Source organism: Mycteria americana, chromosome Z (assembly GCF_035582795.1).
Source record: "Mycteria americana isolate JAX WOST 10 ecotype Jacksonville Zoo and Gardens chromosome Z, USCA_MyAme_1.0, whole genome shotgun sequence".
NCBI classification, from domain to species: domain Eukaryota; kingdom Metazoa; phylum Chordata; class Aves; order Ciconiiformes; family Ciconiidae; genus Mycteria; species Mycteria americana.
Window position 1 is genome coordinate 54,670,409 of NC_134396.1, and position 15,276 is coordinate 54,685,684.

The 15,276-nt window shown below is 39.5% G+C and overlaps 1 protein-coding gene across 6 annotated transcripts in view; it reads left to right on the forward strand.

Annotated features, from left to right (window-relative positions):
* LOC142421931 (uncharacterized) overlaps positions 1–14,968 on the forward strand; it is a 42,946-nt gene extending 27,978 nt beyond the window's left edge. For 2 of the 6 annotated variants that reach the window (XR_012779013.1, XR_012779014.1), the window contains 3 exons: positions 6,208–6,338; positions 13,279–13,346; positions 13,850–14,968. Coding sequence is in view for 3 of the 6 variants with exons in the window: in XM_075527184.1 (XP_075383299.1) it covers positions 6,208–6,294 (87 nt within the window). In the remaining 3 variants the exon portion in view is untranslated. Of the gene's footprint in view, positions 1–4,879; positions 4,989–6,207; positions 6,339–11,146; positions 11,316–13,278 lie in introns of those variants that run through there. The other 4 variants (XR_012779015.1, XM_075527184.1, XM_075527186.1 and 1 more) reach the window with 4 other exon arrangements.
* Positions 14,969–15,276: the final 308 nt, after the last annotated feature.

Below are 15,276 nucleotides of genomic sequence, written 5' to 3' on the forward strand. Positions count from 1 at the left end.
GTAGTTCTTTGTTCATGAATTATGCACACACCTGTGCGTTCACACAGGTTAACGGCAGGGCAAAAGGAGCCTTAGTGCAAATGTGATAGCCAGAGTAAAGCAAATACAAAGGAAAGTTATACTGACAGACAGGCAGAAAGGTTTAATGATGTTAGCCATTGGAGCTACGGGAACTGATACTTTGAGCTAGGGTTTCTTAACATTAAGGCTTCCTTCTCTGTCTTCCTGAAAAGCCTATTACATAAGTCTGGTTATTGGGTTAGACTCATTTAAAATCCAGCCTTGTGTCACCTATTAAGCTAACAGATGTAGATCCATAGATGGATGAATTACTACTAGCTGCAAAGATGCTTGGCTCATGTAAAGGGATTGAGGTGCTGTGTGATGCTTGGGATTTTTTTATTTTCCCATTGCCTTAGCCACATGAGATATACTTTGCTAGGCACTAACTTGCTTGGCCTTTTTGTCTCAGTCAGAAGTTTTCCATTAAAAATAAAAAATGATCCTAACAGAGAGATACCAAACATCTATCGTTTAATCTCTGGGGTCCTTCAACCAATTTGAAAGTCAACATTGGAGGAAGTAATTTTTTTCTGTTTGTTTCAGTCTGATCTCCTACAGTTGTTTAAATTGGACCAGCACACAGGAGTTTTAAATTAACTGAATAGTAAAATAAACCTATTACATATAGGTTTTATAACATTTGCCCAGGAAAATACGGCTGTGTTAAAAAAAAAAAAATGCTATGGGCTATAAGAAGGTGTCCTTACCTTCTTATAATAATACAGACATACATATTATACAACAAAAAAAATCTGTCTTTGTGAATTCTGGCTACAACAGGTCTGAATCTCAACTATTCTAGAGGTTGTTAACATATTTTTGGTGAAAGATCTACTTTTGGTCCTTTGCAACCCTGTTTGAGATACAGATAAATCATGCACATCTATGCAGACCAAGTTACATGTATGCATGTGCACAAGAACATCTGTGCACATACCAAGATCTGCACGTGCTATAATATAGTATGGTATGTGAGAGGCCACTCAAAAAGATAACATAGAACAATGTGCTCTTAAAGATGTTTGATTAAATTATTATAATGAGTTGCTAGGGTTTTGGCACTGATCTCTGACCAAAATAAAATCTCCAACACAGTCCTTACTCATTTTGGGGAAAAAAAACAATGAACAAAACCAGTCTGCTGAGTGGAGATTTATTGTTTTAAAATAAAAATTTCTCATAGTTTTTCAAGGGGAGGCAGAACTGCAAATTATTTTATTAGTATTTAGAAATACCCAGGGTAAAATGTTAGATTTACAGGTGATCCCAGAGAAACAAGTCCAGTGAGACTGTGTTGCAGCATACATCAACATAAAACTCATTTGCTGAATGCTGCTGTTATTCATTTGGAGTCTGATAAAGAAACCACCAGATAGTTCAGCTTTATGTTTTGTTTAGGATAAAAGTAACCTAAAATCACTCTGATAGCCTGTTATAATTACATGTGTTACATTCATTTTAAAATATTAAAATCTCTGGGCTGCAGACATTTGTATCAATGTAGCCAGCTGCAAGGAAACCACATAGTAACATGAGGTCTTGTCCTTGCTATAAAATGTTAAATCCTGTAAAACTAACTAAATATTGTCAGTGACTTAATACAAGATATAAACATGGTAAAATATCGACATTCAGTGCATTAAAGATCACCCCAAGTGAAGAACAGTGCAAGATGGCTGTTTGGTGAAAGCAGTGGTATTATGGAATAAAAAGGTATTTTCCCTATTCCAAAGTGCAGCTTCAGTTTGGCCCTCTGTGAAGTGATGTATTTCACCTTCACAGAAACACAACCTGCCAAACAACTTGCTAGGTAGATGTACCAAGATTCCCAGGTCCCAGCGTCTCTAGAAACTGTAAAACAGCAACACCAGAAAACAGTCAGAAGGGGGAGGCTTAATTGGGTCCCCTGGATTTAGTAATCTCAGTAGTCCTTGAAGCAAGAAAACAACAAACAGGCCCAGCTTTCTGCAAACTGGAACAGGCGCTGTATGGCGGGAGTCTTCCTCGGACACCTTATGAAAAAAGATTTGTTTAGAAATTCTATTTCAAACTGTGGCTTGTGACATAGCAATTTTCCCATTTTTCTCCTTTGCTTTTGATTTTCACTTTCAGAAAGGAAAATTAAGAGTCATCTGTTGTCTATTAAATATTAATTTCTAGATAGTCAGTGATGCCTGTTTCATTGTTTGCCAAGTTTTAAGAAAAGAAAAACTATTCATCTTTTGCATTTCCTTGAGGATTTTGGAGGCTTCCTCAGCAGTGGAGCTCCATAAACAACTCTGCGGTAAAAATTGAGAAGTGTTGAGTAAGGGCAAGATTTGGCATTTTACATTTGTTAATCCAGTGTTCCCATCAAGCAAGTCATTCTGGAGTTTTATAAGAGGAAGTTCAATACAGAGAAAATGGTATGTGTAATCTCGGGGGAGCCTGGATTCGCTATGCCAGCTCCTCTGTTTCCTTTAGTTTCTGAAGACAGTAAATCTTAGTTAATAATGTTGTTTCCCTCTTGCATGGTTGCAAGGAATCTCTCTGAGGTGACCTGATGTTTCACAGCAATGAAGCATAAGTTGATGTTCAATACACACCACTATGCTCAACACACAACAGTATGCTCGAGTTCAAGTAGTTCACCCAAATCAGATTTCTTCTCTTTCCTTTTTTTTTTTTTTTTAAGAAACAAATAACTCCTACAAAGGGGAGCTGAAAGGAGGAAGAGCTGAGACCTCTAAGGCTTTCCTAAAACGTTTAGGCACCAGACCAACACTTCCGACTGTTTGGCAGTAGGAGACCTCCAGCAGGGTTGTACCAAGCCCCAGGAACTGTTGCTGCACTGGGTCTTCATGCACCAGGCAAACATGGGGCTCGCCCCAGTGTTCTCAGTATGCAGAAGGCTTTCAAGCCTGTTGGTGGATTCGCTGCCAAGACTTCAGCTAAAACAGCTGATTATTCAGGAACTGTGGCCAAAGTCCTTTTAAAATATTATTCCTGATTTCCCTGACTGCACTTCGCAGTGAACACACACTGGCTGTAGGGATTTCATTTTTTGGAACTTTAGCTCGTGTCAATTTTTGGCCAATTAAGCTTGGCAATTTCTCTTTAAAATGATGTTCCCTTCTTTCCCAACAATCGCTCTACATACTGTCCTTGGAAGTCCTCAGAACAGTCAAAAAAAAAAAAAAAAGAAAAAGAAAAAAGAAAAAGAAAAAGAAAAAGGAAAAAAAAAGAAAATATAAAAGGAATAAAGCCCCAGTAAAGGAACACAAGGCACATCTATGTCAGAAAACTCTTGTTAGTGATTTCTGAACCACTTTTGTCACTGAAATTTAAAGCAAGAATAACAAAACCCTACCATAAAGGAGGACTGAAACATTGTTTCTCCCTTTTACCTCTTTGTATTATCATGTCACTCTGATTCAACTAAAGCTGCGCAGAGGGAGGAAACCACGGTCTCAATCCCTCTGATTTTTGTAGCAGACCTAATTTTAGAATCTGTTGTGTCAAGTTTTTCTAAACCTGTCAGTTTAATTTGGCAGATGCGGGTTAATGGAGACCTACTGAAAGCAGGGTGAAAATCTATCTGGGTAGATGAACATAATTCATGACTTTCACAGTACAGCAGTGAGGTAATAGATAAATGTCTCTTCCTTGAAGTTGTAGCAGGAAGCTATAGACAAAGGTACCTTTTTAAGGAAAAAAAAAAGGCACTCAAAAAGAAAAAACGTTAATGGCCATGGAAAGAAAAAAAATGCTGCTATGTTAGATGGCCCCTTATCTTCAAATTCTGAAGTGGCAGCTGCAAAAAGATCAAGACAGGTAGGGCAGCAGAAGGCAGAGGCTTAGGCACAAAAAGCTTTAAAAAGAAGCAAAGCACTTCAGGCACCATGATACAAATCAGCAGTGGCAGAATAAGCCTTTCAAGAAAATAATTTAATATTTGTTAAATAATTTGTAAGAATTATTACAATATTACTTAGCTTACTTTAGCCGCAGACCACCAGTGAGTCAGGAGTCCAGAAAATGCTGTCCTGACTGGACACTGGTTCATTTCAGTAACTTAATACATAAATCTAATGCAGAGAGCTGAGGGATATTCAACTGTCTAATTACATTACATTAATTCTGTAGTGATTTTCATTCTGGTAAAAAAATTTATGAATGAAAGTTCACAGCAACAGACCCCAGGATAGTGCACCCTACAAACCTTGGGTCCCATTGGGACAGTTCAAATCCCACCCGTCTCTCTAGGATCTCAGGGGGGAATGTTGCATTAGGGCTTCATGCTGTTCCTCTGAATTACTCTTTGGAGACTGTCAGAGGGCCCTAGCACTTCCCATTGCCTCTCACAAGGAACTAGGGAGAATTTAAAGACTTAAATTCTGAAAAGACCAACTTTCCAAGAGCTCCCCTCTTTAAGATAGGGCACACAAAACAGTATAGCCTTTTTCTGGAAGGATATTTGTGCAGGCAGATAAAAAAGAAATACACAAGATGTGAAGAAGTGGGCTATTCTTCAGGTTTTGATGGTGTACTCTGTAAGTCCACCTGGAAAAGAAAGCGTGGAGAGCTACAGACAAGTTACCTTGCATACACCCAGGACTTGTCAGAAACAGCCACAATCCACTCCAGAGTGAGCAATCACAGCCATGACGTGTATCTGACAGCCACCTATAGCAGGGCAGGGAAGAAGGGAAGGGAGGAACCTCCCTCCTATATTAGTGCCGTGCCAAATTGCACTACTAAATACTGTAAAAGTCAGGCCCTTTAATTTTCTTAAAAGTGAAGAAAAAACACTTGTACTTATAAAACTTCTTCCTGACTAGATTTTTGCTTACAGAAGATCATTTGCAGGACATGCCGCAAGCCGGCAGGGAAGCAAGGGTGACCAGCACAGCACCCTTCTGGAGACTTGAATCATTAGGCCCTAGGTATGTGCTTGTCAGTGCTGGCCCCATGTAGCTTTCTGTTATCACAAAAGGGCATCTCGGTTACAAATATTGTTCCTCATATACCCCAAACTGAGGACCTCTAGAGCACTCTGACAAAAAAAAATAACTGCAGAAGAGAAGCAAAATGCAGCCTTACTAATCTTACTGCTTTTGGCAGTCAACTGGCCTCCACCCATATTAAATAGTTCTCCATCTGGCCTCCCCTTACCTGGGAAACTCCAGAAATCCTGGACAAACCCTGGGGCAGGGTGATTGCATGCAATGTGGTAATAGGTAATTTGTATGAAACAGTTTAATCAGATCTATGACTTGTGGACCACTATTCATCTGCTTATCATGAAAGTCTCTGTTTAGACTTCGGAGAATTCTGAACAACTTTAGTTTTTCAATGCTCTTGGTGTGAAGTGGCCCTGCCATGCACAGAATCAGCATCTGCTGTGTGAGATGCTTGTAGCATATCAAGTGACAAAACCAATCAGTGAAAGAAACTTGGCTCTTTAATAGCAGTTACATGCTAATGAATAATGTTCGGGCAATATTTTTGGTATGTAAGTCACATTCATCCTGTGTTCAGCTCAAAATTCATTGGAATATCTCTAGTTGACAGTTTGAATCACAGAATTGTAAGGAAAAGGGCTGCAGGGTCCTCAGGAGGTCATCCTTCCACACACCCCCCCCCATGCCCTAAGGCTGAAACCCCAGGGGTGCTAAGCATTAGGGAGTGATTATCTCCGATTCTGTGAGAAGTTTGCCTTTCAGACATGCTAAAGGGCAAAGGGCACTAAGAACAACTGTGATCCCTTGTACCATGCTTGAGACATTCACTGTTGTGGGTTAAGGGTCAGGGTCTATCCAGATTATTTTCCATTGTTGCCTAAAAAGGAAAGGCCTCTGTGAATACTAAGAAATCACTTTAAAGCCTTGATTTAACAGCACAGGATTTGCTATGCTGGATCATGGCACCGGTTCCACTGAGAGTGGTTTACATGTGACAAATGACAACCCACACCAGAGCCTTCAGAAGGAGCTTCATGCACCTGTGTGCAAGCAGGGGAGATACCCCAAGTGCATTGAACATAAGAGAGGGTGTCTTCTGGCTCACAGAGCTTCTATACTACACTTATTGCTGTTCTAATTTGCAAACCTATGAATACTTTGAGCTGTCATAACTTTATAAAGATCTTTAAAATATCCATAGGAGTTAACTCGGGGACTTGCCACAACAGTGAACTCCATAGACTGGCTGCTCCTCAGGACAATCAAGATTTCCGTGTTTGTGTTCTGAGTGTACTTGCACTTCCTTGTAATCTGTCATGCTGTGGGGCAAAGGTAAAGAAAAGAGTTTCCACTTTTACTATAATTTGCATAAATGCCTTGCAATTATTTGAAAAACTCCTTCACATTTTCACTATCGTTTCTTCGTGCTTAGTTAAACAATCTTATTCTATGCAATTTCCTCTCTTGGCTTACCGTTCCTTCAACAGTTTTTGTTCTCTGTCTCAGGTTTTATGCAACTCCTGCTATTCCTCTCTTTTGTAATAGGTTTTACTAGCATGTGTGGACCAGATGCAACAGAGCTCTAACCAGTTCAATAAGCACTGGTGTCAGTTCTGGAGTTAGAACTGCACATTTCCTCCAAAAACTCTCAGCTTCCAAAGTACAAGTAGGAGTTAAAGCAAGAAAAATTTAACCAGAGCATGATCCTAAGCTATGAAAATTGTCAATAGCTACACTTGCTCTTTAAAAATTAATTAGGACAGCACATGGGGTTGCTTAAGTCCCTGAAATTAGTGTGACTCTTCAGGGTCCTTGAGCAGAGTTGGAACAAGCTACCAGTCCCAGTTCCTTACACAAGCTCTAGTTCCCAAACGGTGATTAATCCCTCTGAGAACACCTAAAGTAAGGTATATCCTCCACAGCTAAACAAAGGTGAAAAGTATATACTACATTGATGTAGTATTTATAATACTAGTTTCCATCTCTTTCAGAGACACAAGTGTCTTGACTGCCAGTGGTTGTTACACTCCTAGTAATGACATCTCAACCATGACTGCATAGTGTCTTTCAACTTCAAGGCTCATCAGCAGAAATCACAGGTTAAGGTTACCTTGATAAGGTTACCTTATCAGATCCTTAGGGGATAGACCTACAGGAGAGACTGGGGCACATATCAACAATCAATCTTTCAGAACCTTAGCCCAGATATTTTCTTGGGTTAAATCCTGTCTTGCAAGCTTGAATTAAGTGTAGGAGAAGAATTAGGCACCTGAGAATGGGATGTAAAACTCAGAAATATTTGCTTAATTGGAACAGGAAATGCTGAGGAAGATTGCAGGGACCTGGATCCATTTAAGATTCACCCTGAAGTCTCTTTCAAAGTCTCCTAGCATGGCCCACACATCCTGATAAAATATGGTCAGAACCATGTGAATTAGTCTGAATTTCAAGGTTTCCAGATTTTGAATCTTTGGATCAAATTCTTTTAACTTATTTGAAAGTAAGCTGTATTTATTGAAGAGATGAAATTGTTCCTTCATAAATTTATGGCATGTTAAGCCATATTTGGCATTTTTTATTAAAAAAAATTACCCACTAAATTGAACCTTATTCTTTTTCTATTTTCTGGAATATATGTTAACTAAAAGAATAGGTAATTTTATTTCCTAATTAATTTTCTTTAGAAAAATGCATTGCTCAATACATTATATCTAAACTGTATTTTTTTTGCTTTAAAACTTTACCACCATTAACAAATTAATTTTTATTGTCCTTTCATAAATGGCAGAGTTCCATGGAACAAAAAACATATTAATCATTCCATTGTTATTTTCTGAACATTCAGAGCCATGGTATCCAGGATTGCTAGTTTCAAGATACAAGTCATCCCTATAGTCAGGTAATGGAAAGAGTCTTCTTAATAGAGGACCTGATCCAACTCCAATAGAAATCAGTAAACCTGTACTTCCCCACTGTATACACTATGACTGGAAGAATTAAAAAAATTATTGAGCTGATAAAAACAAACAATAAAGAGGTCTAGGGAAAATCTGCTGTTACCTGAACTGGACTTGCTGAACCACCAGCAATTTGGTATTCTGAAAGGCTGTTTCATCTTGGAGTGCCACTATTTCTCCTTAGGAGAATTGACACTCAAAGATGTCTACTCTGAGTAATAGGAGAGATTGCAGTGAGCATTGCAGTGAGAGCATTGTCCAGCTCCATTTCAGTCCATGTGCCAAGTCTTTCCTCCAGAACCAAGACTTAGGACAGGCACACAGCACAGAAGGTTCCTGAGTTTGTCTGCTGAAGAGAGCAGCCCATGAGTTGTCCCCTTTCGTGCAGGAAAGCAGTTAGGGCCAGTTGTATCTCTTCTCCTGAACACCACCAGAATCACAGCTTCTCTAGACTATCAGCCCAATATCCATGGTCCCATTGGAGAGTGTACAAATTAGGCTTCAGATTCATTTGAACTCACTAGTTCATTGAACTGTCCTAGAGTAGTAGATGGTATAGCAGGATCCACTCCCATTAAGAATGCCTGGGTTGTCCCAGAGGAACAGAAATGTAACAAGTAACAGCTATGGTATTTTAAACATTGTCATAATGACAAAAACATTAAATTATTGCAGTCAGATGTCTACAAGCTAAACTCTATTTTCTCCCAAATCTGGCTGATTTTGGCAGGAAAAAAAAAACACAAAAGAAAACAAAACCAAAACACCTCCAAAACGCTATAAAAGAACTGAAAGATAACAACACTGCAATCATAATAATTTTCCAGAATCTCAAAACTTGGGATCAGTAAATATTTATAAATTTACCTTCAGAACACGCTTTGGGAATGTAGGTTAATATTGCTGATATGCAAACTCGTGCAGAGAGAGCTCTCAGGATTTACACAGCAAATCAGTGGAAATTCTGGGGAAAAAAGTCGAGACATTGGAAATTCTGGGGGTAAAAGTAAAGATATTTTGATGTGTAATGGCTCTTCTCAAAGTACAGGACTGTATTTCAGTCATTTTGACATTTTGTAGGTTCACTGCTTGCTTCTCTCCATGCTAATATTCTGTAAAAGTCATCCCTTGTTCCCCTGCACTCCCTTTTCAGTGTTGTAACCCTCCTTAAAATATGAACTGCAGATTTTCTCTGTTTTTGTACTTTACTCTCATTCATTATCTGATCTGTGGAAGGCAAAAGGTGTACTTATATTTCTATAACAAGCTTTCAGTTTATCATCAGACTCATTTTCTTCTTTCCTCCACCTCTTCTGTATTAAGGATGTTTACATGATAATAATTAATAGAAGCAAAAATTTTTATGATAGTGCCTAGGATCAAGTTTTCAGCTTTTAAAATTCTGACTATATACATACAGATCGTATTACCTTTGGGAAAGCTTTTATTAATCTCAACGTCAGAGCTGTTTCAACAAATCTACTGTAATAATGAAAAGACATCTTATCACATTTTGCTCTCAGTAAATTTACTATTCTTTGATAAGGTTGCAAACAACTGGGAAGTAATTGATCTGTAATTAGTGTGGCAACTGCACAAGATAGACTGCACTGGGGTTTCATCATTTATCTGCCCAGTGCTGTGCATTCTGCTCTGTAATATTAAATTATTTAGCTTCTCTCTTCAAATACAAATGGTTTTATGCATCCTCCATTATTTTAGGAACTCTCTGAAGATGAGAATAACATTTAAATTTCTGATTATCTGTCACCGGTAGAATTATTGCTGGAGAGATCATTTTTCACACATGCCTTGCCATGTCCTTACTTAGTAAGCCATTGTCTGCCCATGCCTGTGAATGGATGCTACGAAAGACCCTTTGATCTGCACCCAATTTGCCCTATTTATCACTTGGCTGCACTAAGCCTCCTGATATATGTAATTGCCATAGCTGAATTCTTCAAGAGCTGCGGTAACTAAAGGGCACAAGTTTAGCCCACTGTGGTGCAGCATCGCCACGATCATCTACATCACAGTTTCCAATTGCTGAGGCTCTTTCTGCCACCCTTTCCAAGACTATGCTGCAGGCCATTGCATGAGTCCACAGTGAAAACAGTGGCTTTTTGACACAGTTCTTTATAGCGTGACTTTTTAATGTTGTAGAGGCATATGAAGTATATGATTGTTTTCAGTGCTGTGTTCCTTCTTAACTGTGAAGACTGGGGAGAAGGAGGTAGCATGGGTATTCGTTGACCTGGGAAAAGAAGTGGCCATAGTTTAATTTACGTAATTGAAGACATAATTTCTTCAATAGATGAGGAAGAGAGAGATGGCATTACCCTTTTGTCGCTCAGCTTCATTTTCTTTTCATTAATGGTTACATTAATCAGTTCACCAAGAAGTCAAAAAGAGAGCCTGTCACTTGAACTCAAAAGTGTCAGGACAGTTACGTATTAGTTCATATCTAGCCTCTGAATCTTTATTAATTTCTGCTGTATAACTGACACAGGAAAATGAGCAGAGCAGAATACCAAGTGCTTCAGTGCTGCTGTATATAGTGACATGATAAAATTTTAGATATTAGTTTCTATTCCATTTCTTATGCACTCTAAGTTTAGTTTTTTCTCCACAGCTGTATAACCGGACGTTTTTGATGAGCTGATCAGACTGATGTGCTGTGTTGTTATTGCAAAACATAACAATTAGCACCAGTGCTTCAAAAATTCCTCCCAGTATATATTTTCCACCAGCTAATTTCATTTGTTCATTGCCTTAGCTTTGTCATGCCCTCTGAAGTGTCTCACAGTGCCTTCCGTACCAATGAAAATGCCTCAGTACTCTTGCTTATTCTTTTATTCTTGATCACTAATATATTTACACCACCAACCCTGCCTCAGCACTTTGAACAGCATATTGGTAATGGTCCATTTCTATTGTATGCATGCTTTACTTTTCATGCTTGCAGTATTTAGTGCTCTAGGTAGCAACCTCCTTGAGATTCACCTCTCTTTCCATATTACAGTTGGAGAGTAGCTAGCTGAGCAATAGAACATGGGCAGTGTTTTTTCCTGCCATCCCCTGGTAGCATATGTTTTGATGATTTGCAGGTTTCCCCACAGCCTGTTTGCTAGTAAAAATTACACATGTGATAAGAAATAGACATCTTCCCAAGTGCCTCACCAGATCTCTGTTGTGCAGAGCTTCACAGATGGTGCTCAGCCTGGTGCCAGGTTTTCCATGAATAGAAGCGCGTAAGTAGGCCTTGAGTACAAAATGTCTGCAAACTGCTCCTAATCTCCTGTAGTACTGAAGTACATTTTTCAGTGGTTGTTATTGGACCCCTGAACTGCTGACAGGGATTTTGACTGGGAAGTATTCTTGACATATGTTAAATGAAGTAAAGCCCTAAACTCTAAATACATTCATTTACGTATTTTACTTACTCAAATATTTAACATTTTCTCTGCCCATAATACCTGCAAATCTCCCTCACTCTGATCCTAATCTTCCTTTTTAATCTCTTAGCTAAGCAGGAATTACAGATTGCAAATTCATGCATTAGTTTGCTCATTTGAACTGCACTATAAAGCAAGAAGCAAGAATTGTAGCCATGGGAGCCGGATGTTTTCTACTTGCCAGGATTTATTGTGTTACAAGTTACGGGTAGTGTGATACATCCCAGAGAACAGTGTTCCCATGACTTTTCACTCGCCTGAACTTACTATGAAATGGGAAGGTGACAAGTTAGAGCTTTTTGAGCAAGTCTCCCTACACAGAGCAGTTCAGCAGAGGTGCTTTGGGACCCTCAGAGTTAGTGAGATTTAACTTGAAATTAACTTGAAATATATTAGTGAGAAAGAAAAAAGGAAATGAAAAGAAGCTCTAATGACATACGCTGTAAATCTCTTTGTAGGCCCAAGATGCTTAGAACGTGGAATTAGAGGCAAGAGGAAGAAAAGCACTAAGGCTTGACCAGTTTAAGCTGTTTTACTCTTTGAAGTCCCTTCTAGGTTTAGTTGGGCTCAGCCATACTTCAGATCCAGTTGCATAAAGTATCTGCCCTTATTTGACTTCTCCTAGGCTCTGCTGCTCAGACTCATCGTGGAAATCAAACAGAAACTGAACCTCATTACAATACCCTAATGGGGAATTGGCAAAAAGCCCCTGGACACACAACTAAATGGCAAGGGTGGTGTACTGCAGGCAAGCCAAGGGGAGTGTGCTATGATGCTGGGCCCCGAGATGAATATTTTTCATAGGCTTTGGGGGTGGCTGTTAAGGCAGCCTTCCTGCTCACTCACTCCCCTTGGCTTGCGTGGGCACTGCTGAGGAGCTGCCTCCTCTGCCCTACGCTTGGTGGGTTTTTAACAGTGAAAGCCCATCAAAAGAAATTGTTCATGCGTTTGCCATGTGATTTCCAAAGCGTGTACATAAGCCAGCAAGTACAGTTTAAGGGTATCAGGCCTGATCTCAGATCTGTTCCAAGAGGTGGGTGTTGGTATATAAAAAAACCTCCTGTGTACTTTTTCAGAACTATGATAAGAAAAAACAGGTGTATAAATACGTGAAGATTAGCAGTTGGCTCAGGAGGTTGGTAGTGACAATTAGTTTACTGATTTAAATCCAGCCTGTTCAAATGACCCAAATTAACTACCAAGTGACTGACTGGTGGGCTGGGTGACATGGGTTTGGTGCCCTTGGTCCAGAACAAAAGAGGCAAGCGTCCTGCCCCCAAAATCCCACTGCTGACACTGTGGGCTGGCAGAAAGGAGACTCCCACAGAGGCTCTAGATGATTTCCCACACAGCACTTTTGGCACTGGGCCTGCTAAGTAAGCCCATGGGGTGTGCATGTGTGTGTGTCTCCACAGCACTGCAGAACATGTGCCACAGCAGGCTGTGTGGCCACAGCAGGACAGGCAGGACAGTGTGGCCCTGCAGCCCAAGCAGGAGTGGACATCTCTCCTGGGGTGGGCAAGGGGCAAGGGGGTACTGCCAACTCAAAGCCAGAAAAAGGGGCACCTTGAGCTATCCTAAATCATTAAGTAAGAGCAAATTTGATGAAAGACTGAAAGCAAAGTTAAACACAAATTATTTCCATAAAGAAAAGTGAATGGAAATGGGCTGAATCCTGATGAATCCACACAATGGTTACGTAGTGGAATGGAAAAACATGAAAGCCCTATCCATGCACACATATGTATAGCCTGCCAAAACAAGATGTGATCAAAGCAAAAAGAAGCAAACATATGGACAGTTTTTTAGCAGGAGAAAAGCGTAGCCAAGTTCACTGACCTTTATTTTAATTTTCTTTAGTTCTCAGCCTTATGAGGAGTGCAGGAAATGGAATGTGCTAATCCCAGCTGGTACAATCTCCAAGAAAGGTGCAAAATCTCCCCACACTAGAGAAAATTGAATGCAGTCAGAAGGCTGTTTAATCTGCCTCCCCCCCAGTGTCCTTCCAAATAAAGCTCTCCTGATGCTCTGTCAGGGGCCACCAAATGAGTCAACAAGGAACTTGCAGTGTAGCAGAGAGCTAGTTTTTAACAATATATTAATACATCTCATAGAAAGATGACTTCAATGAGATGAGAATTTATTTGAAACACTGGGGGATATTTTTTCATATGGCAATGAAGAGCTCCTGATTTTTTTGCTGTTGCTTCATTTCCAGTGCCTCTGTTTATTGTCACATCATTTGATAGCACCCAGCAGAGCAATAGGGGAATATTGCTAGGGAGTGCACTGGCTGGGGGCTTAAACTGACTTCTGGACGTCTATATTTGTTTTTTATCTTGTGATGTTTTCAGCCTGCTGCTACATAAATATGAACACTGAGGGTAGAATTTGAAATTTTCACATGATTATTATTACTTTGCATTTACAGAACCATTTTCATCCCGAAGTATAAATTTAAGGCAGTGAAGATCCTTGTGAAGTAGACAATTTTACACCTATTTTACAAATGAACATACTATGGCAGCAAGATAGACGAAATCCAAGCAGAGGACATACCGTAGACTTGCCAGCATCTCATTCCCAGCTCCAATCAGTACAATAAGAGTATAGACTTTGGCCTTTCATCGCAGAAGGCATAACCTAAACCATCCCTACTCATGCCTGTGGGAGTTTTACAACTGTCTTTTGTGGGGCTAGGATTTCATCCATGGTTTGTGAGAAGCAAGGCTGCCAAATTGACTATTAACTTGGGTTGACAGCAGAGCAATGCCATACCTGTGCCACCTGCCAGCCCCAAAGCTGACTCATGGATGCGCGTACTGTGCTTGAAATGGGCTCCTAATGGACACCTGGTTATTTAACCTTTCTCTGTTTTCCCAAACATTCCTGAAGACAAGCCTTTTCTTTCAAGGGCCCATCGAAGCTGAAGGCCCGTGATGTGTAGTGGGATATTAAGCTGTGTTTTGTTTTGACCCGACTTGCCCCACACAGATATTACCCAGTGGAGTTTACAAAATGCAGTGATGAACTCTGTACAAAAGCCGAGGATACACATACATTAGACTGTCTGAATCTTGAGCTGGTGTGTTAAATTACAGTGCAAGCTCTGTAATATGATAGCTCTCTGATTTGACAATTATGTGACTGCCTATAGAAATTTTTGTCTAAATAAATTTTTAAAGCAATAAAACATTTCAAGAATTTATGACTTGGCACGTTATTAGATTATACAGTAATTTTTTCTTTGATTTTTGCTTGAAGGTAATGCAGGTCCACAGGTTATCCACTTACAATACGGGTGATGGAATATCACCATACCAGTATATACCAAACAGGTTATGGTTTTAACTGACAACTGAACCTCTGATCAGCACCTACAGTGGGGCCACAGAAGTAGGAGCATGATTGAAAATCTAGGTATTAGTGACTGGAATAAGAGATTTTAGTAGGAAGGATCGAGGGTTTTCAACAAAATGTTCTCTTCATGCTAGAACTTTTTTAAAAAGATGGATTTATTTTGTTTTATAAATGTCATTGTTGATTTTTACCTAGGGACTTTGGAAAAATTTGGAAACAGAAACATTATTTTTGTACTATTTCAAAACAAACCCAAAATTTGTATTTACTGTCTTTTCTCCTCTGTTGCCTCTGTATAAAATAAAATATGTTTTTTCATTTTTGTTTTTATCTCCTCATTCCTTTCTGCTCAGCCAGTTTTCAAATATTCTGCAGTGTTTTCAAGTTGCAGAGTAAAAATTCTGCAGTATCTCCATTCTTTTGTCACTCTGTAACCTTTCTAAGCACGAAAATGTATGGAATATGGAAAGGTGGAGAAACGTAAAAGTACAAATGGAA